Source organism: Trichomycterus rosablanca, chromosome 4 (assembly GCF_030014385.1).
Source record: "Trichomycterus rosablanca isolate fTriRos1 chromosome 4, fTriRos1.hap1, whole genome shotgun sequence".
Taxonomy (NCBI): domain Eukaryota; kingdom Metazoa; phylum Chordata; class Actinopteri; order Siluriformes; family Trichomycteridae; genus Trichomycterus; species Trichomycterus rosablanca.
In genome coordinates this window covers 54,220,704-54,248,214 of record NC_085991.1, presented here as the reverse complement: position 1 = coordinate 54,248,214, position 27,511 = coordinate 54,220,704, and the positions used below count along the sequence as shown (strand labels likewise).

Sequence of the window (27,511 nt, the reverse complement as noted above, 5' to 3'; positions counted from 1 at the left end):
AGCTGGCACGATGCTTAATTATAAAACCACCGGATTAACGGCGGGGGAGAAAAGATCTCAAACACAAGCGTGTTCTGGTCAGGGTCACGGTGGGTCCGGTGCACTAAAACACTCACTGCACAGGGCCCCTGGAGCTTCACACACGCCCATGTGTGCTCCATCACTCACATGAAGAGGAAATTCAGAGCAAACATTCTGACTTCTGCTCTTTTGCTCCATTGTTTCCATCCAAAACGTCAAAATCCGCCAAAATGAACGAAACCCGTCTAAAATACACCAGCTTAATCATATTAAACCAGTTAAACCAACATGACCTCGTAATAAACTGCTGATGTCTGAATGTTTAGATCAGTAAGTATAAATTATGAAGCGGATTTAAATGGTTCTGATCTGTATGAAGTTTCTGTGTGTTTATGACCGGACACACGAGCCTGTACAGCCAGAAGAGTCAATAAATAAGAATAAACCTGTAATAGAGGAATTTCTCACCATTATAAACCTCATCACTGGTGGAATCGTTCCCTGTATCAGGTGCTGGATCAGCTGCTGTCCGGGGTTGAGTTCAGGGTCACTGTCCCATCATTTCCAGTAACTTTATTTGCCAAAATATGTAGAAAAAAGAACCATAACAGGATGGATCACTGGCGCCGTCTAGCGGATGAATCCCAGTATAGGTGGGTGTGGCACCGGTGTCTTCTCTCCAGGAGTGAATAACCTGTCAATCAAACCTGTAATACCTGATTGGATGTGAGGAGAATGTAAAACACTTTATAATCTTTTTAGGACGCCGAAATGATTACAATCTGGCAACACATGAAAAGCAGACCAGTTTCTCCAGTGTCAGACCAACAGACTGACTGGTTTCTGTTTCATACTCAGTACAAAGTGACATTAACAATCAGATCCAGATGAACACCGGATCAGTACCACACAACAGGTAACAACTGTTACGTCACAAAATCATCCAGCCAATCAGAGACGAGCAACAGCAGAGCATCCTGGTACCCACACAAACTTGGTCTGGACCTTTAGAACAGCATCATTTATACTGATAAAACACACCTCATGGCTAAAAGTATGTGGACATCAGTTTTAATTTGAGTCCATGTGCTAACAGGTGATTGTTGATGGCACGTTAACGTTCCAGCAACATCCATAAATACAAGTTTGGTGTGAAGGAACTTTGGGATGAATTGGAATGTCAATCTGATACACAGAAGTAGGAATGTGAAAGCAATGAAGTGGGAGCAAAGTCTTCTTTGTGGTTTTTAAATAATATGTCCAGAAAGGTGATGCTCAGGTGTCCACATACTTTTGGTCATACATATTTTGACTCGTTCCACAATCTCACACACTATCGTTTTGACCTGAATAGTTTGTTTCAGTGATTTGGGCTCATCAAAGGAGAAAAAATCCATTCTGGACATACACTGTGTAGCCAAAAGCATTTGGACACCCCTCTCATTTCATTTTCTGAAGGAGTAAAGCTCATACAACATCTATATAACTTACACTACAGTGAAAGTATACAGTGTAAGCAATTGAGGGTTAAGGGCCTTGCTCAAGGGCCCAACAGTAGCAACCTGGCAGTGGTGGGGGCTTGAACCGGTGACCTTCTGATTACTAGTCCAGTACCCTAACCACTAGGCTACAACATGCCTCGAGCAGACTATATCAACCCATATAACAGTAAATAATAATAACTGGCTGTTCCTTATTTATCAGAAGGAAGTGGGAGCTCAGTGGTTACTAATAATCAGATTGTCTTTGGTTCAAGCCCCTACTACTCAGAGATAGGGACTCGGACTCGTTTCAAATGACTTGGACGCGGACTCGACTCGTGACTCGTAAAAAATTACTTGTGGACAACAAAAGTCCGCAACGTGTTAACATTAGTTACGTATGACAATTATATATATTATATGATCCGACATCATTCTGATCATGTCATTTCTGCTCTATAATAATAATAATAATAATAATATTAATAATAATAATAATAATAATAATAATAATAATAATAATAATAATAATAATAATAATAACGCTCGGCCGTCTTAACCCACAACACACACAATGTGTAAATGTTCCAGCCAGCTTCCGGTGTAGTGATGAAGCGTCGCTCCCTACTTAAAATGGTGGAATACCCTACGTAGTGCACTTCACAGGAACAACCGGGGTGAATGGAACGCTCCTACAGAATCGGTGCTGATGGTTGAAAGACGCTTTCTGAACCAATCAGAGCTTCTGATTGTAATTGTTAGTAAGAAATGCTGTTATTTGCATTTATTCGGTTTGCGTCACACAGATGACGTGGTAATGAAACGCTCGATCGGCTTTCTAACGACTTCCTGTTTTACTTCACCACCGGGAAAAGTTTGGAGGTTTTTAATTATAAGCACATTTACAAAATAACGGATTCTATTCCTAATGGGACGAACGCTTATAAATGTAATAGCATCTGGAAGAACAGAAGCTAAGGTAAGCAGCGGTTATGATTGTTTTTGCCGTGTTTGGGATTTTGGCCGCTGTGCCGTGATTTATCGAGCGCTTTTGTTCTGTAATGAAAACAAAACGTATCAGTTGAAGCTTTTAACTGGAACCTTCTTGTTACAGAAATTACATTCATTTACACAATGAGGAGGAAAGTAAAGACACGAAGTAAAACGGCTAAATACACTCGCTAATCTGTTGTTGTTTTTATCTGAACTTACAGATTATTTCTTTATTTCTACGCTACATTTACAATATATGTTTTGTGCTTATTATATTGACTCGTGACTCGACTCAGACTCTAGCCTAAAGACTCGTGACTACTCGGACTCGTATTTTGTGACTTGTGAACATCTCTGCTACTACTGCCACTTTTGGGCCCCTAAACAAGGCCCTTAACCCCTTAGATGCTTGCATTGTATTAATCGACGACTGTAAGTGGCACTGTACAAAAGTGTCTTATAAAGTACTGTACATAGATGAAAGCGCACAAAAATAAATTACCCACAATTCCTTTCAGAATTGCTTTACTTGAGCCACATCGGTGAGCTTCCGATCATCATAGTCTGAAGATCTGAAGGGGGCGAATACTTTTTCACAGCAGTGTAAACGTGGTCCTGCTCTCTTCATTCCCTCAGCAGTGGCGCCTCTAGTGGTGATTCTGGTTCCATTCAGTTCCATAAACCTGAGACTCAAAACCTTCAGCCATGAAGTTCCACCTCAGCGGTCTGGACTGAGGAACATCAACATTTCACACAGAGGTCAGGTGTCCAAATACTTCTGGCCATTTATTGAGTGTAGTTTGACTGCCCCCATTAAGAAAGTGAGTGGAACAGTGGTCTCCTACCCTAAACTGTACTGGAACCAGTAAGAAACGAGCCTGTCATGAGGGTGAAGCTGCTGGAACACCAGGAGTGTCAGGATGTGTGTTCCAGTCATTCAGTCACTGAAAAGGAATACACACACACACACACACACAAATAAATACACACACATGCACATACACACATGAATACACACATACACACACATAAATGAATACACACACACACATACAGTACATGAATACACACACACACACACACATACATGAATACACACACACACACACACACACACACAAATAAATACACACACATGCACATACACACATAAATACACACATACACACACACATAAATGAATACACACACACATACAGTACATGAATACACACACACACACACACACACATACATGAATACACACACACACACACACACAAATAAATACACACACATGCACATACACACATAAATACACACATACACACACACATAAATGAATACACACACACACACATACAGTACATGAATACACACACACACACACATACATGAATACACACACACACACACACACACACACACACACACACACACAAATAAATACACACACATGCACATACACACATAAATACACACATACACACACACATAAATGAATACACACACACACACATACAGTACATGAATACACACACACACACATATACATGAATACACACACACACACACACACACACGCACCCCGGGACAGCTCTGTAATATTGTTAGATGTTTCCTACACGTTTATGAATTTCTGAAGGTTTAAGGTTCCTGTAAGTTTCCCAGCTCGCCCACCTGAGGTCAGACTGGAGGAGTGTGAGCATTCACACGTCTGCTAATTTAGTGTGTGTGTGTGTGTGTGTGTGTGTGTGTGTGGTTTTAGTTCTGAAACTAGCAGCTCATTACTCACTTCACTAGAAATTTTACTCCTCATATAGAACTACAGAGTCATTTATGCTGCTCACCACCGCTGAGAACAGCTCTGAGTTTGACTTAGCAGTGCTGATGGTCTCCTGAGTGTCTACATGGACGTGATCCATCATCCATCTTCACATCCTTCAGCCCAACCATCCACACGTTCATCCGTCCATCCTTATATACAGTGTGTCACAAAAGTCAGTACACCCCTCACATTTCTGCAAATATTTCATTATATCTTTTCATGGGACAACACTATAGACATGAAACTTGGATATAACTTAGAGTAGTCAGTGTACAGCTTGTATAGCAGTGTAGATTTACTGTCTTCTGAAAATAACTCAACACACAGCCATTAATGTCTAAATAGCTGGCAACATAAGTGAGTACACCCCACAGTGAACATGTCCAAATTGTGCCCAAAGTGTCAATATTTTGTGTGACCACCATTATTATCCAGCACTGCCTTAACCCTCCTGGGCATGGAATTCACCAGAGCTGCACAGGTTGCTACTGGAATCCTCTTCCACTCCTCCATGATGACATCACGGAGCTGGTGGATGTTAGACACCTTGAACTCCTCCACCTTCCACTTGAGGATGCGCCACAGGTGCTCAATTGGGTTTAGTCCATCACCTTTACCTTCAGCTTCCTCAGCAAGGCAGTTGTCATCTTGGAGGTTGTGTTTGGGGTCGTTATCCTGTTGGAAAACTGCCATGAGGCCCAGTTTTCGAAGGGAGGGGATCATGCTCTGTTTCAGAATGTCACAGTACATGTTGGAATTCATGTTTCCCTCAATGAACTGGAGCTCCCCAGTGCCAGCAACACTCATGCAGCCCAAGACCATGATGCTACCACCACCATGCTTGACTGTAGGCAAGATACAGTTGTCTCGGTACTTCTCACCAGGGCGCCGCCACACATGCTGGACACCATCTGAGCCAAACAAGTTTATCTTGGTCTCGTCAGACCACAGGGCATTTCAGTAATCCATGTTCTTGGACTGCTTGTTTTCAGCAAACTGTTTGCTGGCTTTCTAGTGCGTCAGCTTCCTTCTGGGATGACGACCATGCAGACCGAGTTGATGCAGTGTGCGGCGTATGGTCTGAGCACTGACAGGCTGACCTCCCACGTCTTCAACCTCTGCAGCAATGCTGGCAGCACTCATGTGTCTATTTTTTAAAGCCAACCTCTGGATATGACGTCGAACACGTGGACTCGACTTCTTTGGTCGACCCTGGCGAAGCCTGTTCCGAGTGGAACCTGTCCTGGAAAACCGCTGTATGACCTTGGCCACCATGCTGTAGCTCAGTTTCAGGGTGTTAGCAATCTTCTTATAGCCCAGGCCATCTTTGTGGAGAGCAACAATTCTATTTCTCACATCCTCAGAGAGTTCTTTGCCATGAGGTGCCATGTTGAATATCCAGTGGCCAGTATGAGAGAATTGTACCCAAAACACCAAATTTAACAGCCCTGCTCCCCATTCACACCTGGGACCTTGACACACGACACCAGGGAGGGACAACGACACATTTGGGCACAATTTGGACATGTTCACTGTGGGGTGTACTCACTTATGTTGCCAGCTATTTAGACATTAATGGCTGTGTGTTGAGTTATTTTCAGAAGACAGTAAATCTACACTGCTATACAAGCTGTACACTGACTACTCTAAGTTATATCCAAGTTTCATGTCTATAGTGTTGTCCCATGAAAAGATATAATGAAATATTTGCAGAAATGTGAGGGGTGTACTCACTTTTGTGATACACTGTACATCCATCTATCCATCCTTTCACCCATCTATACATACACACACACACACATATATACATTCATCTATATATCCATCCATCCATGTATATATATATATATATATATACATGTATATATATACACACACACACACACATCTATCCATATATATCCATATTCATCACTCATTCACTCATTCACCTTCAGTAGATGCTTTACGTGCTCAGGTTGATGTTCAGGAAACACCAAGCTCAGCAGTTCAGGCCGTTCTGTCCATCACAGGTAATTCCATACCCACTCACTCACCCACACCATCTCACACCCAGTCTAATTTAAGTCTAATTCCACCTACTGGCATATTTTTAGTGATGGAAGGAAACCAGAGCACCTCAGCAAGTCCCACGCAGAACAGAAGCACGAGATCAGGGTTCAGGACCGAACCCGGGTCCCTGGAGCTGTGCAGCAACACTACCTGCTAACGTTTATATTTCTGTCATCACGGTTCATTATTACTGTGTGGAAGGTTTGAGTAACGTGATGATGCAGCAATAATAATAATCTCAAATAATGATCTCATTTACATCTCGTCTCACCTCCCACCTTCCACACAGGTCAAACCCTCAGCTTTTTTTTTTTTCCCAGAACCATCAGCTTTTATTTTATTTTATTTTATACAGTATTACTTTGTATTTATTTAATTCATTTGTATTTTATTTTACATTTAATTTTTAATAATTTTTTTAATTATATTATTTCATATTTTTTGTTGTTTTATATTATTTTATTTTATTAAATTTTTTAATTTGTTTTTATTTTATTTTATGTTATTTTATTTTGTATTTTATTTTATTATTTTTTTAAATTTTATTTTGTATTAAATTTGTTTTATATTATTTTATACATTTCATTGCAATTTCTTTAAATTTATATTATATTATTATAATTATATTATTACTTTGATTTTATATTTTTTTATTTTATAAATTTAATTTCATGTAATCTTTACAGTATTTTTTTTATTCTTATTTTTATTTATTTTTTATTTATTTAGTTTGAAATAGTTTACTGTAGATCTGTACTTGAGTGTGTTAGCTAATTATTTTTTTATTACTTTTTATTGTTTTATTTTATTTTATCTTTTTATTTACATTTTGTTGTTGTTTTATTTAAATTTTTTTCTTTTTCTCTTTTGTATTTTTTAAGCTGATTTTTTAGATTATTTTTTATTGTATTTTATTTGGGTTTTTTTGTTGTTTTTTGTTATTTTATTTCATTTCATTTCATTTCATTTCATTTCATTTCATTTATTTTAATTTAATAATTTTTTTTTTATTATTATTATTTTTTTAAGGGTTTATTATTGTATTATAGATTATAGAAATACACATCTGTGTGTATAATCTGATTATTTTATTTTATTTCATTTTATTTTATTTTAATTTATTCTTAATTTTTAATTTCTATTTTTATTTTTATTTTAAGGGTTTATTATTATATTATAGGTTATAGATCTACACATTTAATAAAGTCTAATTCCAACTACTGGCATATTTTTAGTAATGGAAGGAATCCAGAGCACCTCAGCGAGTCCCACGCAGAACAGAAGCACAAGAGCATCTGTGTATTATCTGATTATTTTTATTTCATTTTTATTTTATGTTATTTTTAAGGGTTTATTATAGAAAGATTACAGATCTGTACCTGACTGTATTATCTGATTATTTTATGTTATTTTTAAGGGTTTATTATTATATTATAGATTATAGATCTGTACCTGTGTGTGTATAATCTGATTATTTTTATTTTATTTTATTTTGTTTTTAAGGGTTTTTTATTATTATTATTATTATTATTATTATTTTTTTATTTTTTATTTTTTTTTTTTATTATTATTATTATAGGTTATATGTAGATCATCACCTCTGTGTATAATCTGATTATTTTATTGTATTATTAAGGTTTTACTATAGGATGATGACAGATCTGTACCTGTGTGTATAATCTGATTATTTGTATTTCTGTAGGTCTTTGTGGGTTTTGTTTAACTTCCTGTTTTGCTCTCAGCTCGTCTGCACTCTCACACCGGTCCTGTGGTTTAAGCTTCCACTAAAAGCTTCAGATTATTAATAATAGAAATAAATGTATATAAAATCATTTATTTTAATCGTTAGTGGAATTAAATGTTCCAGGGCTTGTTAATGTTGTCCACAGATATTTGACCCCTGACCTCTGAGGTTCAGTCTTACATCCATGAGAAGTTCGGATGGTTCAGACTGGCAGCAGACCTTTTATCTTAAGATACCTTTTACACTACAGTAAAAGTAAAGTACTAAAAGTATGTGGACACTTTTTTAATGCATTTTCCCCCCAATTTTCCTCCCAATCTAGTCATATCCGATTCCCCAATCATATTTTGCCTCTACTCCTGACCGAGGAGTAACTAACACACACTTCGCCACGTGTGTGGTACCGGCGGGTTCATACGGAGATCCGTATCGCGCACGGAGAGTCACGCACTGTGCTCCATTATCCCCCGTCTCTGTGCAGCATCATCGATCACCAGCAGAGGTCATAACTGCAGCACTTATAAGGAATCCTGTTCAGCATTCCGCCCTCGTAGGAGCCAATCATTGTCCGTATAGGTGCCCAGCCTACCGAGGGCAACAGTTTAGGGAAGGGCATGACTGTGCCCCTGTGCATTTGACCCTAACCCACTACACATTGTTCAGCATTTAGCAGACATCTTTATCCAAAGCAAATGACAGAGCAAAGCAAAGTACAGAGACTGTATCTCTGTACCTCTACAGACCCAACAGTGAAACTTCTAAAGTTTGCAGATGACACTACGATCATTGGACTAATCCAGGATGGAGATGACTCTGCATATCGGCAGGAGATTGATCGGCTGGTGCTCTGGTGCAGTCAGAACAACCTAGAGCTGAACACACTAAAGACTGTAGAGATGACAGTGGATTTTAAAAAGAAACCTTCGACACTGCTCCCCATCACCATATTCAACAGCACTGTGTCTACCGTGGAGACCTTCAGGTTCTTGGGAACTACTATTTCCAATGACCTAAAGTGGGAGGCCAACACCAGCTCCATCCTCAAAAAGGCCCAGCAAAGGATGTACTTTCTGTGTCAACTGAGGGAACATGGTTTGCCACAGGAGCTGATGAAACAGTTCTACACTGCAGTTATTGAATCTGTCCTGTGCACATCCATCACAGTGTGGTTCGGTTCAGCCACAAAACAGGACAGATGCAGATTGCAAAGAGTGGTGGATAGAGCGGCAAAAATCATCGGTGCTCCTTTGCCCACCCTCCAGGACTTATACACAACAAGGACCAGAAACCGGGCAGAAAAAATTATCACAGACTTCTCAAACCCTGGACACAAACTCTTTAACCTCCTACCCTCTGGCAGGCGCTACAGAGCCCTGAACACAAAATCAAACAGACACTGTAACAGTTTCTTTCCAAATGCCATCAAACTCATCAATAACAAAAATTGAACTGCTGTTTACTGTTGTTTACATGCCACACTGCACTTTATACATGCTGTATAATACCGTAACTGCATCTTACCTTACTGAACTATTTATTTTACACTATTTTTATATTTGCTGTACATATGCAAATTCTGCTAAACATGTAAATTTGTACATTGTCTACATAGTCTTGTCTGTATATTGTATTGTTTGTAAATTGTAGAGAGTCTACATAGTCTTGTCTGTATATTGTATTGTTTGTAAATTGTAGAGAGTCTACATAGTCTTGTCTGTATATTGTGTTGTTTGTAAATTGTAGAGTCTACATAGTCTTGTCTGTATATTGTGTTGTTTGTAAATTGTAGAGAGCTAACAACAGCCGGAAACAAATTCCTTGTGTGTGTAAACATACTTGGCGAATAAAGCTGATTCTGATTCTGATTACAGTACTACGACAGTATACTATCTGAGCAATTGAGGGTTAAGGGCCTTTCTCAAGGGTCCAACAGCAACAACCTGGCAGCAGTGGGGCTTGAACCAGCGACCTTCCAATTACTAGTCCAGTACCTTAACCACTAGGCTCTGTCTAGCCCAGTTCTTGATCCTGTACCAATTTTAGATTTTGTTGGTGTCCCACAAGGCTCTATTCTAGGGCCTTTACTCTTCTCTCTTTGTATACAGCCTTTTAGACACAGCTGTATTTGCGGTTTCTGTGTATGACCTTATTTCTCCTCTGTGTCTGTGTTGTGGTTTTAGATGTTCTACCACTTTCACTCCAAACTAAACCTATCTGGGACATCAAACAGGAACCACAAGCATTCAGGAGTCACATCTGATGGGCGAGACGCCAACATGCATCAAAATACCCACGGCTGCCAGCCAGACCTGGTCCACGCTTGTAGCTGGTGTGCTGGAACCTTCATCATGAGCATGTTGGACGTCCCATTTCAAAACCAGGAGCAGTACTATCACGTTCCCTCCCCCTTTTATGACTTTAACAGGCTCGACTCTTTTGGAAAGCCACATGATTCTAAATTGTGCCTGATGGAATTTGCTCCCATTCATTTAACAGAGCATTTGTGAGGTCAGGTGGTGATGGTGGATGTTCCAGTTCATCTCACAGCTGTTCAGTAGGTTGAGGTTCAAGCTCTGTGCAGGTCACCAAAGTTCCCCCACATCCAACTGATCACACCAGAGCTTTATGGATCTGACTTTGTGCACAGGGGTACAGTCATAACAGAACAGAAATGGGCCTTCCCCAAACTGCTGCCACACATTTTAAAGCATGTAGTTTATTACAGTTCATTACAGTCGATGCAATACACTTTTTAGTTATAACTTTCAATAACTGTTGTATATTATTATTATTATTGTTGTTGCTGATATTTTTCTGACCTTTGTATATTTTTCATTAGTAATTATTATTATTATTATTTTATTATTATTATTATTATTGTTATTATTATCTTTTTCATTTTTATTATATTATATTATATATAATATATATATATATATATATATATATATATATATATATATATAATATATATATATATATAATATATATATTATATTATATTTATTATACTTTTACTATTTTTTATTATTTTATATGTGTTATTATTATTATATTTATTATTATTATTATATTTATTATTATTATTATTTTATTATTATTATATTTATTATTATTATTATTATATTACTTTATTATTATTATTATTTTATCATTATTTTATTTTATTATTATTATTTGTTTATTATTATTATTTTTATTGTTTTTATTAATATTTTTATTTTCCTGACTTTTGTTTTTTAAGTAGTAATTATTAATATTATTATTGTTACTTTTGATACTGCTTTTATTTTTATTATGATTTTATTTTAAAAACCTGTTTACCCGCCGAGGTTAAGGATTGAAGTTGAGACTGCAGTGCCAACGATGCTGCTCCTGCCGGATGTGACGGGTCTGGAGTAATTGCACCGAGAATGACAAGAACTCACCACAGACTTTATTGAAGACTAGACAGAATAACAACTCTATTTTTATTATTTATTTATTTATTGCCAGTTATAACTTTTAGTTCATTTAATTCTGTGTTTGTATGATTTGTGTAAATCCTATTTATTTAAAGTTTCAAGGTTCCTTCCTGTAATTTTAAGGGAGTTTTTCCTTGACACAGTCGCCCTCGGCTTGCTCAACAGGGATTTTTGTATCTGTTGATTCTGGATTTTGTAAAGTTGCTTTGACACAATGTCTATTGTAAAAAGCGCTATATAAATAAAGTTGACTTGACTTGACTTATTTTATTATTATTATTATTTTTATTGTTGATATTATTTTCACTATCCTTACTTGTGTATGTTTATTATTATTAGTTATTATTATTATTTAGATTTTTGATTATTATTATTATTATTATTATTATTATTATTATTATGGACGGTGGGGGTCGCTCAGTAGTTATTAAGGTATAAGGTATTGCATTATTGATCAGAAGGTCTCCTGAGTGAGGCCTTTAACCCTCATTTGCTTTGTTTGGGTGGGTTTGGGTACGAATATTAAACGCTGCTCTGATCTCTCTAACTTCAGATTAAAGCCACAGTTTCCTGTAGACGAGTTTTTTTCTCTTCAAAATGGAACATGAAGTTATATTTACACTGTCCATCAACCCAAACCACATCCCCTCCCACCTATTTATCATCTAATAAAGTCAGTCTGAGCTGATATCTGCTCAGTAACCATCACATCACATCAACACCATCATGTTCTACCGCGCTGGTTCTCTGCTGCTGGTTCTGCTGGTTCTCGGCTGCCTTCAGACCTTCACCCAGGCTAATAGTGAGTTCTGTTCACTTCTTTTCTTATTTATTTTATTGAATGATAATCTCTAATACACCTGTAAAATAAAGGTAGAATAAACTCTTCTACCTAATAAGAGCTGTTTCAAGAAACTGGTCACCCAGTTCTCACTATGAGCTTTTAGGAGAGACCACCAACAACTATAATGGACCTTAAAAGGTCTATAAAAGGTTCCACACAGGAACTAATGGGGTTCTTCTGTTACACCGCCATACTGATTATTTGCTTTAATTATTATATATTATATTATATATTATATTTGATTATTTATATCGTACATCATCTATTTTTTGTTCTAGTGATCAAAAGGTTGCCGGTTTAAGCCCCACCTCTGCCAGGTTTCCACTGTTGGGCCCTTGAGCAAGGCCCTTAACCCTCATTGTATACTGTCACTGTTGTAAGTTGCTTTGAACAAAAGCGTCTGCTAAATAATGTAAATGTAAACCAGTGACAAAACATTTGACATTTAATTGATTTATAATTTGTTATTAAGTGAAATGAAGCACTAATTAATCACTTCTAATGATTATTGAGTCGCTTCATTCTCTGAATCCTCAAACTTCTTCTACATTGTGCTAATAAGCGCTCACAGCCTGTAAAACGTGACTTTAGTTCTGAGTCACTTTACGAAACGACTTCTAACATTAATAATAACAGCTCTTATTTTATGATAGCTGGGTTTTAGAATCTATTCATATACAACTAACATCTCCGTTATTTATATCACACAATCATGTGATAAATAACATTTATCTGTAGTATTTCATCACAAATCAATTATTTAATATGTTTTTACTCAGATGCAAATGGACCGGGTGAATGCTGTTTTGGTTACTTCACACGGCCAATTCCAATAAGAGACATTACAGGATATGAAGAAACCAGGCCTGACTGCTCAAAACCTGCAATCATGTAATTCTTAGATGTTTCTGCTTTTATTTTAACAAACCAAAAATTATAAATATAATAATGAAGATTTTTTTTTGGTTTTATAGTTGCATGTAATTTACTCGAGTTATTAGATACAAATAAAATAGCTTTAATTTACAATGATCATTCTTTTTCTGACATTATTACTGTTTAAAACTCATCAGATGTTCTCCTCTCTGCAGTTTTACCCTAGTGGATGGGAGACGTATGTGTGCAAACCCAAAGGTAAAATGGGTGGTTGGACACATAAAAAGAATTAACAGTCGCAACGATACAAGCCCAGCGTAAACCCAGCCGAGTGCTCCTGACCTCTCTATATTTATCATAAAATACACTTTCTACTTTCACTGAAAATATAAACCAGCTTTTCTTGATATTTTTTGTTATTTTTCTGCTTTATTTTACATTATTTACCAGAACTGAACTATCAGCTGTGTGTATTCATTGATTTTCTTGTCTCATGAGGTTTTAGTGCCATTTATTTCTCACTGTTGCTTAAGATCAGCTCAATATGAGTGATTATTGTGTTAAATAAAACTACTTTAAAATAAACCAGTGTCTTAGTGTTTCTGTTGTCTTAAAAGCTTCAGGTTTGGTGGCTGCTAATAAAAATTAAAGATAATAATAATAATTACAAAACTCATAATGACAATAGTAATAATAATAATAATAGGAATAATAATGATGTAATAATAATAATGATTATAATATTAATTATAATAATTATAACAATAACAATAATAATAATAATAATAAAAATAATAATAATTATAATAATATTAAATATAATAATAATAATAATAATAATAATGATAATGATAATGATAATGATAATTATAATAATAATAATAATAATAATAATAATAATAATAATAATATGCAGTAATAATAATAATGTGCAGTAAAGAGAGATCCAGAGTTCGGGGGCTGTGAAACTGAAGGACCTGCCGCCCCCAGATGTGAGAAGGCCGGAGTCTGAGGATCTAAGAGAGCGTTCATGTAGTGATGAACTCAATGTGCGCCTCAAAAGATCCTAATGAGTCAAAAATAACACCAGAAGTGTAAGGTTTCCTGTGGCGTTGGGGTTAACCTACCTTGGTCCCTGGCGTCGCAGGAATTACAGATCCTCTGGAACAAAGGCCTTAAATTAGAGGCCTCCTAATTAAGGCTGACAACCTGCATGCAGCCACAGGTTGTCATGCCTTTAACCCCTGTTTCGTTTGGTTTGGTTTCTTTTAGTTTAAGTCGACGTTTTTGTTTTACTCCCAGCCACAGCAAGGAGTGGCTGGCGAGTTAGCCAACGGGCTCCCCGAACTTCGCGGTGGCGATTTCAGGGTGTCCCTTGTGCTAAACAGGTGCGCTCCTTCCCGGTCGTGCTGAGGCACGATCGGTGACATGGCCATCTGATTCCCCGAACTGCGCTACAGGCGTTTTTTATAGGTGTGCTTCTGCCCGGTGACAGCAAGGTGCGGCTGGTGCCAGAGCCACCGATTTCCCCGGACTACGCTGAGGCGAATTCGGGTTTTTCTCTTGTTTCCTCTAGGTGCGCGTCTGCCCGGTAACATTATTATGTTCAGGTGTTTCAGCCATGACTTCCAGCACGTCTGTAGACAAGTGAGATCCATAAAGACTCGGTTTGATGAATCTGGTGTGAGGGAACTCCAGTGAACCTCACTCAACCTCTTTTGGTGTCAGACTCATTTAATAAACATGAATAACCTTCAGTGTTGACATGTGAATATCATGGTGCTGTGAGGTGGGTTTGGGTATGAGATATGAAACGCTGCTCTGATCTCTCTAACTTCAAACCACAGTTTCCTGTAGAAGAACTTCTTTCTCCCCTGTAATCAAAATGGAACATGAAGTTATATTTACACTGCCCATCAACCCCTCCCACCTATTTATCCTCTAATAAAGTCAGTCTGAGCTGATATCTGCTCAATACATTCACATCAACACCATCAACACCATCATGTTGTACCGCGCTGGTTCTCTCCTGCTGGTTCTGCTGGTTCTCGGCTGCCTTCAGTCCTACACCCAGGCTCAGCGTGAGTTCTTTGTTATTTTTTTATTCTTATTTATTCTATCGAATGATAATCTCTAATACACCCGTAAAATATTGGTACAATAAACTTTTACATCTAAAAAGTGCTGCGTCAAGAAACTGGTCACCCAGTTCTCACTATGAGCTTTTAGGAGAGACGTTATCTGTGGCATCGAGGCGCCACCAACAACTATAACGAACCTTAAAAGGTCTATAACAGGTTCCACACAGGAACTAATGTACTTCTTCTGTTACTGATTATCATACTGATTATTTGCTTTCATTATTATAAATTATATTATATTTGATTGTTTATATCGTACCTTGCCTATTTTATTTATTTGTTTTTTAAACCAATGACAAAAACTTGACATTTAATTGATTTAAAATTTGTTATTAAGTGAAGTGAAGCACTAATTAATCACTTCTATGAGTCGCTTCATTCTCTGAATTCACAAACTTCATTCACATCAGTTAATAAACGCTCACAGCCTGTAAAACGTGACTTTAGTTCTGAGTCACTTTACCAGATGATTTTCAGTAACAGATTTTCAGCCGAGATTAAAGTTCAGCTCTAATTTTATGATAACTGGGTTTCAGAATCTATAAATATACAACCAACTAAAAGAAATTAAAAACCAACGTCTGTCTCCCTTATTCAACACACACAGCATCTCATATCAATCACATCATCAAATTGTCAAACATAATCTGTCAAATCTAATCAAATATGTGTTTAATCACAGATCCTGAATGAAAAATTATTTAATATGTTTTTACTCAGATGCAAATGGACCAGGTGAATGCTGTTTTGGTTACTTCACACGGCCAATACCAAAAAAAGACATTACAGGATATGAAGAAACCAGGCCTGACTGTACACAACCTGGAATCATGTAATTCTTCATCTTTTCTGCTTTTTGATTGTTTTATAATAGAAAATATCAGTCTGTTTAATCACTGCTTTAGGGTTGCCTGTAACTTACTGGTATCACATATTTCCCTTCCAAATAAAAAGCTTTAATTTACAACGAGGGCAGCACAGTGGCTCAGTGGGTAGCACTGTCACCTCACAGCAAGAAGGACCTTGGTTTGACTCCAAGGTGGGGCGGTCTGGGTCCTTTCTGTGTGGTATTTGTATGTTCTCCCTGTGTCTGTGTGGGTTTCGTCTGGGAGCTCTAGTTTCTTTCCACAATACAAAGACATGAAGTCAGGTTAATTAAAGATTCTAAATCCCTCTAGGTATGAGTGTGTGTATATGTGTGTTTGTCCTGTGATGGACTGGTGACCTTACCGGAGTGTGTTCTGCCTTTATGCCAATTAAATCTGACCCACCACAACCCTGAGTAGAATAAAGCAGTGGTACAACGGACGACAAAAATCATTTACAACGATCATCTTATCCTGATATTATTACTGTTTAACACTCATCAAATCTTCTCTCTGCAGTTTTACCATCGTGGACAAGAGACGTATGTGTGTAGACCCCAAAGCTAAGTGGGTGCAGAGGCACATTAAAACACTTACTGGAAACACGACAGATAGCCCAGCATTAACCTGAGGCAGAGTGCTCCTGACCTCTCTATATTCATCATAAAATACACGTTCTACTTTCACTGAAAATATAAATCAGCTTTTCTTGATATTTTGTTTTATATATTTCTGCTTTATTTTGCATTATTTACCAGAATTGAACTATCAGCTGTGTGTATTCATTTATTTTCTTGTCTCATGAGGTTTTAATTCAATTTATTTCCCACTGTTGCTTAATGATCTCAATGTGAGTGATTATTGTGTTAAATAAAACTACTTTAAAAGAGAACAGTGTCTCAGTGTTTCTGTTGATAGATAGAGAGAGAGAGACACAGACAGACAGAAAGACAGACAGATAGACAGATAGATAGATAGATAGATAGATAGATAGATAGATAGATAGATAGATAGATAGATAGACAGACAAATAGAGATAGACAGACAGAGACAGAAACAGATAGATAGATGGATAGACAGAGAGACAGACAGACAGACAGATAGATAGACAGACAGATAGAAATAGACAGACAGACAGCCAGACAGATAGATTGACAGACAGACAGATAGACAAAGAGATAGACAGACAGACAGACAGATAGATAGACATTTACATTTTCTGCATTTAGCAGACGCTCTTATCCAGAGCGACTTACAGAAGTGCTTCCATAGTAAACATTTCATTTCTCAAGTGTTTATTTTTTTGTTTTGTTTTTGGAAATGGAAGAATAAAGTTAGTAAATAAGTACAAGTCAGCTTAAGTGTTTAGTAAAAAGGTGATGAAGGTTTATAATCGTTTTTTAAAGACAGCAAGAGACTCAGATGTTCGGAAAGACAGAGGAACCTCGTTCCACCACTTGGGTGCTAGAACAGAGAAGAGCCTTGATGCTGGTCTTCCTTTAGTCCTGGGTGGAGGATCAAGTTGAGTGAGACTAGTGGCTCAGAGGTTACGCGGTACAGAGCGGGGTTTGATTAGACCGCGAAGGTAGCTTGGGGCTGCTCCATTTCTGGCTTTGTAGGCGAGCATCAGTGTTTTAAACTGAATGTGTGCAGCTACAGGAAGCCAGTGAAGAGAACGTAGCAGTGGGGTGATGATGAGGCAGCAGTGGGGTGATGAGGCAGCAGTGGGGTGATGTGGCAGTGTTTGGGCTGGTTAAAAACCAGACGGGCAGCTGCATTTTGAATGAGCTGTAAGATTTAATAGTGGACATGGGCGCTCCTGCCAGGAGGGAGTTGCAGTAGTCCGACCGTGAGATTACAAGTGACTGGACCAGAATCTGAGGAGCTTCCATGGAGAGAAATGGTTGAATCTTCCTGATGTTGTACAGGAGGAACCGGCGCGATCTTGTCATGTTGGCTATCCAGGACAACACCAAGGCTTCTTACTATTAGGAAGCCTGTGGTAGCTGGTGAATGCACCCCGAGTTCCCAGCGAAGCAGGCGTTACATACCCCTTTTCCACCAACGCGGCACGGAGCCCTTTCCGGTTCCCGAACTTGATTTTGAACCGGTTCCGCGTGTTTCCACCGGAAAAAAGAGGTTCCAGACAGTGAACTAGCGGGCCAATCTGGCACCACAGAATACTTGGTTTTTCAGCCTGAACCGTGACGTCCGTCAGTGGGCGTGTCATGTTGTACAGCATAGCACGTTAGCAACACTGCCGTCCGCTGGAGTCTCGTATGGAGCTCATCGCTGCATTTTTATCATTGAAACTTCACCTGATTACATGTTTAGCCAGTTTGCAGCTGACATTTTCAAAGTGCATTTAAAAAGTTGAACTGTGTGATATAACGTGATAAAAGTGACCCGGACAGAACGAACAACGCTTAACGTGAATAATAAAGCGTGAAGCTTTTTCAACTCCCCGAGCTGCATAAACACACATGAAGTAAATCCAGCTAAACACAGATACACGTGGTATTTTAGAGTGGATTTGATGGTTATTTCACACAGATGGATGTTCGTGTTGTGGAACTTTAATGATGTTTTATCGCTCGAGTCGAGTGCTGAGTAAATCCGCTATTTGCGCCGAGAGTCGCGGTGAAAGCGAAGCGCAAAACTCCTCTCACGTCAATAAACTAAAGAAAACAACAACTGAGACAAACACGTCATGTCTTCTTATCACCGATTGTTAGATCGCTGCTTTTTACATAAAAACAAACATCTGTAACAGCAGCACAAACGCTCGCACATGATCCACACACTCCACCATGTTATTATTACTGCTCTAAACTCTTAGTAAGTAACGCCCACCGCTGATGACGCTGCTTGGTTCTCAAAAACTGGTGGAAACGTGCATCGGTTCTCTACAGAACACCGAGGTTCAGAGAAACCTGAACAGAACCGGTTCAAGAACCATATTTTTTTGGTGGAAAAGGGGTTACAGAGCTCAGCAAACAAAGGCCTTAAGTAGGAGGTCTACTAATTAGGGCTGATCACCCGCAGCTGTGGGGCTGGCTATATAAGCCAGCTCCGTGCATCAGCGGGTGTCGCACCTTTTGTTTTGTTTCCTTGCTATCAAGTGGCAGCTCGTCCACGCTCCTTTATAGGGTTAGACGGTACCCCTGGCACAAGGCCATTCGGGTGTGTAGACTGCAAGGTCGAGGTACTAGTCTTTGTTTTGCCTATTTAGGATTAGTGTGGTGCGACGCCGTGCAGCCCACGCGCTGCTATTGTTTATTCGCTTAGCATTAGCGGTTCTGCTACTGAGCAAGCTGCAGCGCTTGTAGCAGTATCCGCGTTATCTCATTACTCTAAATAGTAATTGGATTCAGAAACCACTGGGTGGCAACACCGTTAAGTGTTCGGTTCTCTCGTTGTAATCCCCGGTTCGAATCCGCATGGTCAAGCCTATTTAACCCATTTATTATATCTCTCTCTTTTCAGATCGGCGAGCTTCCCCAGCTGCGAGCCTCAGCGAAGCATACGCCGATCGCGATATGCGCTAGCCTACCGCTGCGACGGGGCTAGTGATCACCGGGAGTATTAAGCTCCTGAACCAGTGTGGTTTAACGCTTTCTGGCTCACATTCACCCGCGCTGCAATAGCGTGGTGACAACGCGCCCGGCTTTCTTCTAGAAGACCGGGGTTCGCGCCCAACTTTATTATTTTCCTTTTTGATTTTTCCCTTGCCTGCAGCTTTAGCGGCGCCATCGGCTTTTCCGATTGGGTTTTGTTTTCATTATTTTTTCTTCTGTTTTCCTTTTATTTTGTGTATTAAATAAAATCTTAATTTAATTTTTATATCTGCGTTTGAGTCCTCCTTTCTTCCACGTAACACTTACCTTATCAGATGGTCTGATCTGGGAGTCATCAAGAGAAATCTCCGGGAATGAGCAACATCTCTGTCTTGCTGGGATTAAGTTTTAGATGATGAGCCGACATCCATTGTGAGATATCTCGCAGACATGCTGAGATGCGAGCTGAGACTTGTGTGTCTGAAGGAGGAAATGACAGAACGAGCTTAGTGTCGTCTGCATAGGAGTGGTAGGAGAAGCCATGGGAGGCTATGACCTTGCCCAGAGAGCGGGTGTAGATAGAGAAAAGAAGTGGGCCAAGTACAGAGCCCTGAGGAACACCGGTTGAGAGAGTGCATGGAGGAGATATGGATCCCCTCCATGACACTTGGTAGGAGCACCCTTCAAGGTAGGAGGTCATCCATTGCCATGCTGAACCGGTTACTCCAAGGTTGGAGAGAGTGGTCAGGAGAATGCCGTGATTCACTGTGTCGAAGGCTGCAGAGAGGTCAAGATAGTTGGTTATAGACAGAACGTTCAAGAATTTTGGATAGAAAAGAGAGGAGTGAGACAGGTCTGTAGTTGTTAATGTCTGTAGAAGGGGAATGACCTGAGCCTTCTTAAAAGCAGTAGGGACAACACCTGATGTCAGGGAGTTGTTGATGATGGGTGTGATGGAGGGGATTAGGTCCTGTGAGATGTCTTTAAGGATGGTGGATGGTATAGGGTTGTGTGCATGTAGTGGGATTGCTGGATGAGAGGAGCTGTGTAACCTCATCCATGGTGAGTGGGGTGAAGCTGGTGAGTGTGTTGGTGGGTTGAGGGTCAGTGGAAAGTGGGTCAGTCGGAGAGAAGGATTGATTGATTTTGTCCATCTTTTCCTGAAAGAAAGTTGCAAAGTCAGCAGCAGTGAGAGAGGCAGATGGGGGAGGAGGAGGGTTCAGAAGAGAGGAAAAGATGGCATGAAGCTTATGTGGGTCAGCAGCAGATTGTTCAAGCTTGGTTTTGTAAAAAGATGTTTTTGCAGCAGTCACGTCGAATGAGAACCTAGACAGCAGATCGTGGTAGGAGTGGAGATCACCACTGAGCTTAGATTTCCTCCACTTTCTCTCAGCTGCCCTTAATTCTCTTATGTTGCTGCGCAATGCATCTGAAAGCCAAGGAGCAGGGTGAGAAGGTTTTCCTCGTTTGAGGGTAAGAGGACAGAGCTGATCGAGGGATGTTGAAAGAGAAGAGAGTAGAGTATTGGTTGCAGAGTTGAGTGGAAGGGTAGCAAGCATGTCAGGGTTAGGTAGTGAAGTTAGGATGTTAGGACAGACAGACAGAGATAGACAGACATTACATAGATGTGATGTAATACACTTTTTAGTTATAAATTTCTATTATTGTTTTATAGGACATTTGTAACCTAGTGGTTAAGCTACTGGACTAGTAATCGAAAGTTTGCTGGTTCAAGTCCCACCACTGCCAGGTTACCACTGTTGGGCCCTTGAGCAAGGCCCTTAACCCTTAATTGCTCAGGGGTGCGTTTCCCGATAACGATTGATCTTAGCAGTGTTGCCAACTCCTCAGTAAGGAAAGTAGCTATTGGCTGTCCTAAAAGTTGCTAGAAGTCGCTAAATGACGTCATCGCCTAATTTGCATAAGGTCCATTTGCGTGTAATTGACGCTGTAGAAGAGAGGAATAACATCGTGGGAGAGACAAAGTGGGTAAAAAACCACCCTAAATATGTTTAGAACGACAAATGAACGTGTTTCTGTTTTTGTTTTTTAAGACAACACTGAGCTACTCTGGGCAGGGTTGCCAGATTGCGACAGTTATCTTCAGCCAAAATGCATGTAAAAACACAGGATAAGCAGATGATGTTTAGCATTTCACAAATAATAAACCAGTTAAACCATCATGATGTACAAATTAATATCTTAAAATGTACAGATCAGTAATTATACATTATAACGGACAAATTATTTTTGCACGCATGTCTTTGAAGTAGCCTACCAAGTGTGTAAAATGCATTATTGATGATAGGACACACAAACCTTTGCAAGTAAATAAAAATAAACTTGCAAGCAATGAAAGTTTAACCTCTCGTACATATGAGACTTGCTTACCTTCATATATATATATATATATTTATATAATATATATCATATTATTGATGGGCATGGCAACAGTGTCTTGGACTGGAAAGAATAACCTGTCAATCACAGTTTTGACAACAGGTTGGATGTGGTGGGAGAAGGTAGACATATTTATATTACACCTGCTTTAGAAAGCAATAGTTTTTTTATTTACATTTGAAGCCGCCAAAATGATACAAACCAGCCCAAAATGTGTCTACCTGCCAAAGTGTGTTTTTCCCTGCCAATTTCCAACAAAATCCTCTCATTTTGGTGGAAAAACGCCCAATCTGGCAACCCTGACTGTGCCGCTGACCGCTTGTGAGTGCAGAACAATATGTGTGTTTTCACGTTCGAGTCTCCAAAAGTCTCCAATAACACCAGAAAAAGTCGCTAGATTTGTCGCTAGTCGCTTTTTTGAAAAAAAGTCGCTAGAGGGGTCTGAAAAGTCGCTAAATATAGCGACAAAGTCGCTAAGTTGGCAACACTGGATCTTAGCGATTTACGAACAACTTTAAGAATGACGTAACTTTAAGAACGCCAATTTTGCGCCTGTTTCCCAAAAGCCCTCGTAAGTCTCCGAAACTAAGAACGAGGTGTAAGTAGTTCTTTGTTTGCTCCGCCTCTGAAAAGGCACCGCCAGTCGAAAACTGAATCACCGATTATCATATAATTTCTCATTATTACATCACAAAAAGCAAATAATTCATTAGGAAAACATTTTTTATAAACTACTAACCAATAGATCTTTAAATTACTGGTATAAAAACATTACATTTGCAATCGCTATCTGTTGCATATCAAGCCTATAAATAGGTGCACAATTAACCTTTCATGCATCAATCCAGAAGCATGGCAAATCTACAGCGCAAACAGGGGCACAATTTAGGAAAGAGAGGGCCAAGACAGGTGTAGGTCAGTTATCTGCAACAGACCTTAATGTGGAAGAGGAAGCAACACTGAGAATACTAGGCCCAACAGTCACTGAAGGGATAGCTGGGGGAGTAGATGTGTTTAAAGTTCCCATCTACCCATCTACCCCATCTCTTGTGCAGCCTTCACTTTGCAGCAGTCCTGGGTCATCTCCTGGGCCTTCCTCTGCACAGTCCAGTCAAATAGCTTTACCTGATCAACAGGACTTCATGGCCAAGCAGTTTTCAATGGCAGAATTATGCACTGCCATCTATTTCTTTGCCAGTTATAAAAATAATAAAATGATTTAAACATTGAAATACAACAGTGCATATTATATAGTCAAATTTGAATGAATGACCTACTGTATATATATATATATATATACAGTGTATCACAAAAGTGAGTACACCCCTCACATTTCTGCAGATATTTAAGTATATCTTTTCATGGGACAACACTGACAAAATGACACTTTGACACAATGAAAAGTAGTCTGTGTGCAGCTTATATAACAGTGTCAATTTATTCTTCCCTCAAAATAACTCAATATACAGCCATTAATGTCTAAACCACCGGCAACAAAAGTGAGTACACCCCTTAGTGAAAGTTCCTGAAGTGTCAATATTTTGTGTGGCCACCATTATTTCCCAGAACTGCCTTAACTCTCCTGGGCATGGAGTTTACCAGAGCTTCACAGGTTGCCACTGGAATGCTTTTCCACTCCTCCATGACGACATCACGGAGCTGGCGGATATTCGAGACTTTGCGCTCCTCCACCTTTCGCTTGAGGATGCCCCAAAGATGTTCTATTTGGTTTAGGTCTGGAGACATGCTTGGCCAGTCCATCACCTTTACCCTCAGCCTCTTCAATAAAGCAGTGGTCGTCTTAGAGGTGTGTTTGGGGTCATTATCATGCTGGAACACTGCCCTGCGACCCAGTTTCCGGAGGGAGGGGATCATGCTCTGCTTCAGTATTTCATAGTACATATTGGAGTTCATGTGTCCCTCAATGAAATGTAACTCCCCAACACCTGCTGCACTCATGCAGCCCCAGACCATGGCATTCCCACCACCATGCTTGACTGTAGGCATGACACACTTATCTTTGTACTCCTCACCTGATTTCCGCCACACATGCTTGAGACCATCTGAACCAAACAAATTAATCTTGGTCTCATCAGACCATAGGACATGGTTCCAGTAATCCATGTCCTTTGTTGACATGTCTTCAGCAAACTGTTTGCGGGCTTTTTTGTGTAGAGACTTCAGAAGAGGCTTCCTTCTGGGGTGACAGCCATGCAGACCAATTTGATGTAGTGTGCAGCGTATGGTCTGAGCACTGACAGGCTGACCCCCCACCTTTTAAATCTCTGCAGCAATGCTGACAGCACTCCTGCGCCTATCTTTCAAAGACAGCAGTTGGATGTGACGCTGAGCACGTGCACTCAGCTTCTTTGGACGACCAACGCGAGGTCTGTTCTGAGTAGACCCTGCTCTTTTAAAACGCTGGATAATCTTGGCCACTGTGCTGCAGCTCAGTTTCAGGGTGTTGGCAATCTTCTTGTAGCCTTGGCCATCTTCATGTAGCGCAACAATTCGTCTTTTAAGATCCTCAGAGAGTTCTTTGCCATGAGGTGCCATGTTGGAACTTTCAGTGACCAGTATGAGAGAGTGTGAGAGCTGTACTACTAAATTGAACACACCTGCTCCCTATGCACACCTGAGACCTAGTAACACTAACGAGTCACATGACATTTTGGAGGGAAAATGACAAGCAGTGCTCAATTTGGACATTTAGGGGTGTAGTCTCTTAGGGGTGTACTCACTTTTGTTGCCGGTGGTTTAGACATTAATGGCTGTATATTGAGTTATTTTGAGGGAAGAATAAATATACACTGTTATATAAGCTGCACACAGACTACTTTTCATTGTGTCAAAGTGTCATTTTGTCAGTGTTGTCCCATGAAAAGATATACTTAAATATCTGCAGAAATGTGAGGGGTGTACTCACTTTTGTGATACACTGTATATATATACTGAGCAGCCATAACATTAAAACCAGTTAGTGTGTGTTGTGCTGGTATGAGTGGATCAGACACAGCAGCGCTGCTGGAGTTTTAAACACCTCACTGTCCCTGCTGGACTGAGAATCGTCCACCAACCAAAAATATCCAGCCAACAGCGCCCCGTGGGCAGCGTCCTGTGACCACCGATGAAGGTCTAGAACAGGAGTGTCAAACTCATTTTCACCGAGGGCCACATCAGCATTATTGTGGCCCTCAAAGGGCCGATTGTAACGTATTCTGCTGTGATTGCAGTCTGTTGTTTTTCTTGGAGGCTGAATTCTGCATTTATATTGTTCTACTTTACCACAGACACGGCCTCATAACACAAGAGACGCACCGGCTTTTCTTCCTGAAGCACAAACTTGTTTTCATTTTCATTAAATTTCCTCCTTTTGCTTAATTTTCTTACTTATCTTCTTGTACATTTTAGGATCATGTGTAAATATGTGTAACATCATCTACTGGCAGGATGTGTCACTTTGCAGATCACAAAATCAGCCTGCATTTTGAGAGATGCAGTTTGTTTAGGATTTTACAGTGTATTTTTAAGACAATCATTCTGCCCTCACTAATAGTTTATCCCCCTTGCTCAGCTAGACAGACAGACAGACAGCTCTCTTCAGAATACAGTCGGTTTATTTGCTCGCCAGCTGTGTGCATCACTGTGTGCATCAAAATGAAGTAAAAATACAAACAATAAAAACAATAAAGAACTTAAAACAGTAAAGGCACACAGCTGTAGTCAAGTGTTACATCTGGTACAATATGAGATTTAACCAAACGTAAAATAACGAGTTAAAATTTTGTGTAAAGATACTAATTGCTATAGTAACGTAACAACAGTATTTAATTACGGTAAATTTGTAACTAAAACGCTGTGATATACTCACTAAACATTTACTAACAACTGAGAATATAAACGCTACTACTTACAGACAGTGCTTTGGTATTATACTGAAAGATAATTATTTGTATTTATTTATTATTGTTTACGTTACTGACTACGCTACCCCGCGTTCTCTTTGCCGTAAAAGTCACATGGCTTCTTAGCGAAGGTTAAAGTTAGTTGCCATGACTACGATGTCACGGTTGTCTCTTAAAGGCGCAGGAGTCCCGTTAAATTATAAGCGCGTCTCTGTAACGACTCGAACCCTCACAACAATCATACAGTCGTTAAACCTCTCGCGGGCCACATATAATGACGTGGCGGGCCGGATCTGGCCCGCGGGCCGTGAGTTTGACACCCCTGGTCTAGAAGATGACCGACTCAAGCAGCAATAGATGAGCGATCGTCTCTGACTTTACATAGGTGGACTAGAGTGGACAGAGTGGACACGATACTTAAAAACTCCAGCAGCGCTGCTGTGTCTGATCCACTCATACCAGCACAACACACACTAACACACCACCACCATGTCAGTGTTGAGAATGATCCACCTCCTAATTAATAATAAATAATACCTGCTCTGTGGGGGTCCTGACCACTGAAGAAAAGCATGAAAGGAGCTAACAAAGCATGCAGAGAAACAGATGGACTACAGTCAGTAATTGTAGAACTACAAAGTGCTTCTAGTAAGTGTAGAAACAAGGAGGTGGTTTTAATGTTGTGGCTGAACAGTGTGTGTGTGTGTGTATATCTATCTATCTATCTATCTATCTATCTATCTATCTATCTATCTATCTATCTATCTATCTATCTATCTATCTATCTATCTATCTATCTATCTATCTATCTATCTATCTATCTATCTATCTATCTATCTATCTATCTATCTATCTCTCTCTCTATCTCTCTCTCTCTCTCTCTCTCTCTCTCTCTCTCTCTCTCTATATATATATATATATATATATATATATATATATATATACAGTGTATCACAAAAGTGAGTACACCCCTCACATTTCTGCAAATATTTCATTATATCTTTTCATGGGACAACACTAAAGACATGAAACTTGGATATAACTTAGAGTAGTCAGTGTACAGCTTGTATATCAGTGTAGATTTACTGTCTTCTGAAAATAACTCAACACACAGCCATTAATGTCTAAATAGCTGGCAACATAAGTGAGTACACCCCACAGTGAACATGTCCAAATTGTGCCCAAATGTGTCGTTGTCCCTCCCTGGTGTCATGTGTCAAGGTCCCAGGTGTAAATGGGGAGCAGGGCTGTTAAATTTGGTGTTTTGGGTACAATTCTCTCATACTGGCCACTAGATATTCAACATGGCACCTCATGGCAAAGAACTCTCTAAGGATGTGAGAAATAGAATTGTTGCTCT

At 39.3% G+C, this 27,511-nt stretch overlaps 1 protein-coding gene across 1 annotated transcript; it reads left to right on the top strand.

Annotated features, from left to right (window-relative positions):
• Window positions 1–15,287: 15,287 nt before the first annotated feature.
• Window positions 15,288–16,920, top strand: LOC134312022 (C-C motif chemokine 18-like). The gene is made up of 3 exons (XM_062993665.1): window positions 15,288–15,363; window positions 16,144–16,255; window positions 16,809–16,920. The coding sequence occupies exons 1-3, from the start codon at window positions 15,288–15,290 to the stop codon at window positions 16,918–16,920; spliced, it is 300 nt and encodes a 99-aa protein (XP_062849735.1).
• Window positions 16,921–27,511: the final 10,591 nt, after the last annotated feature.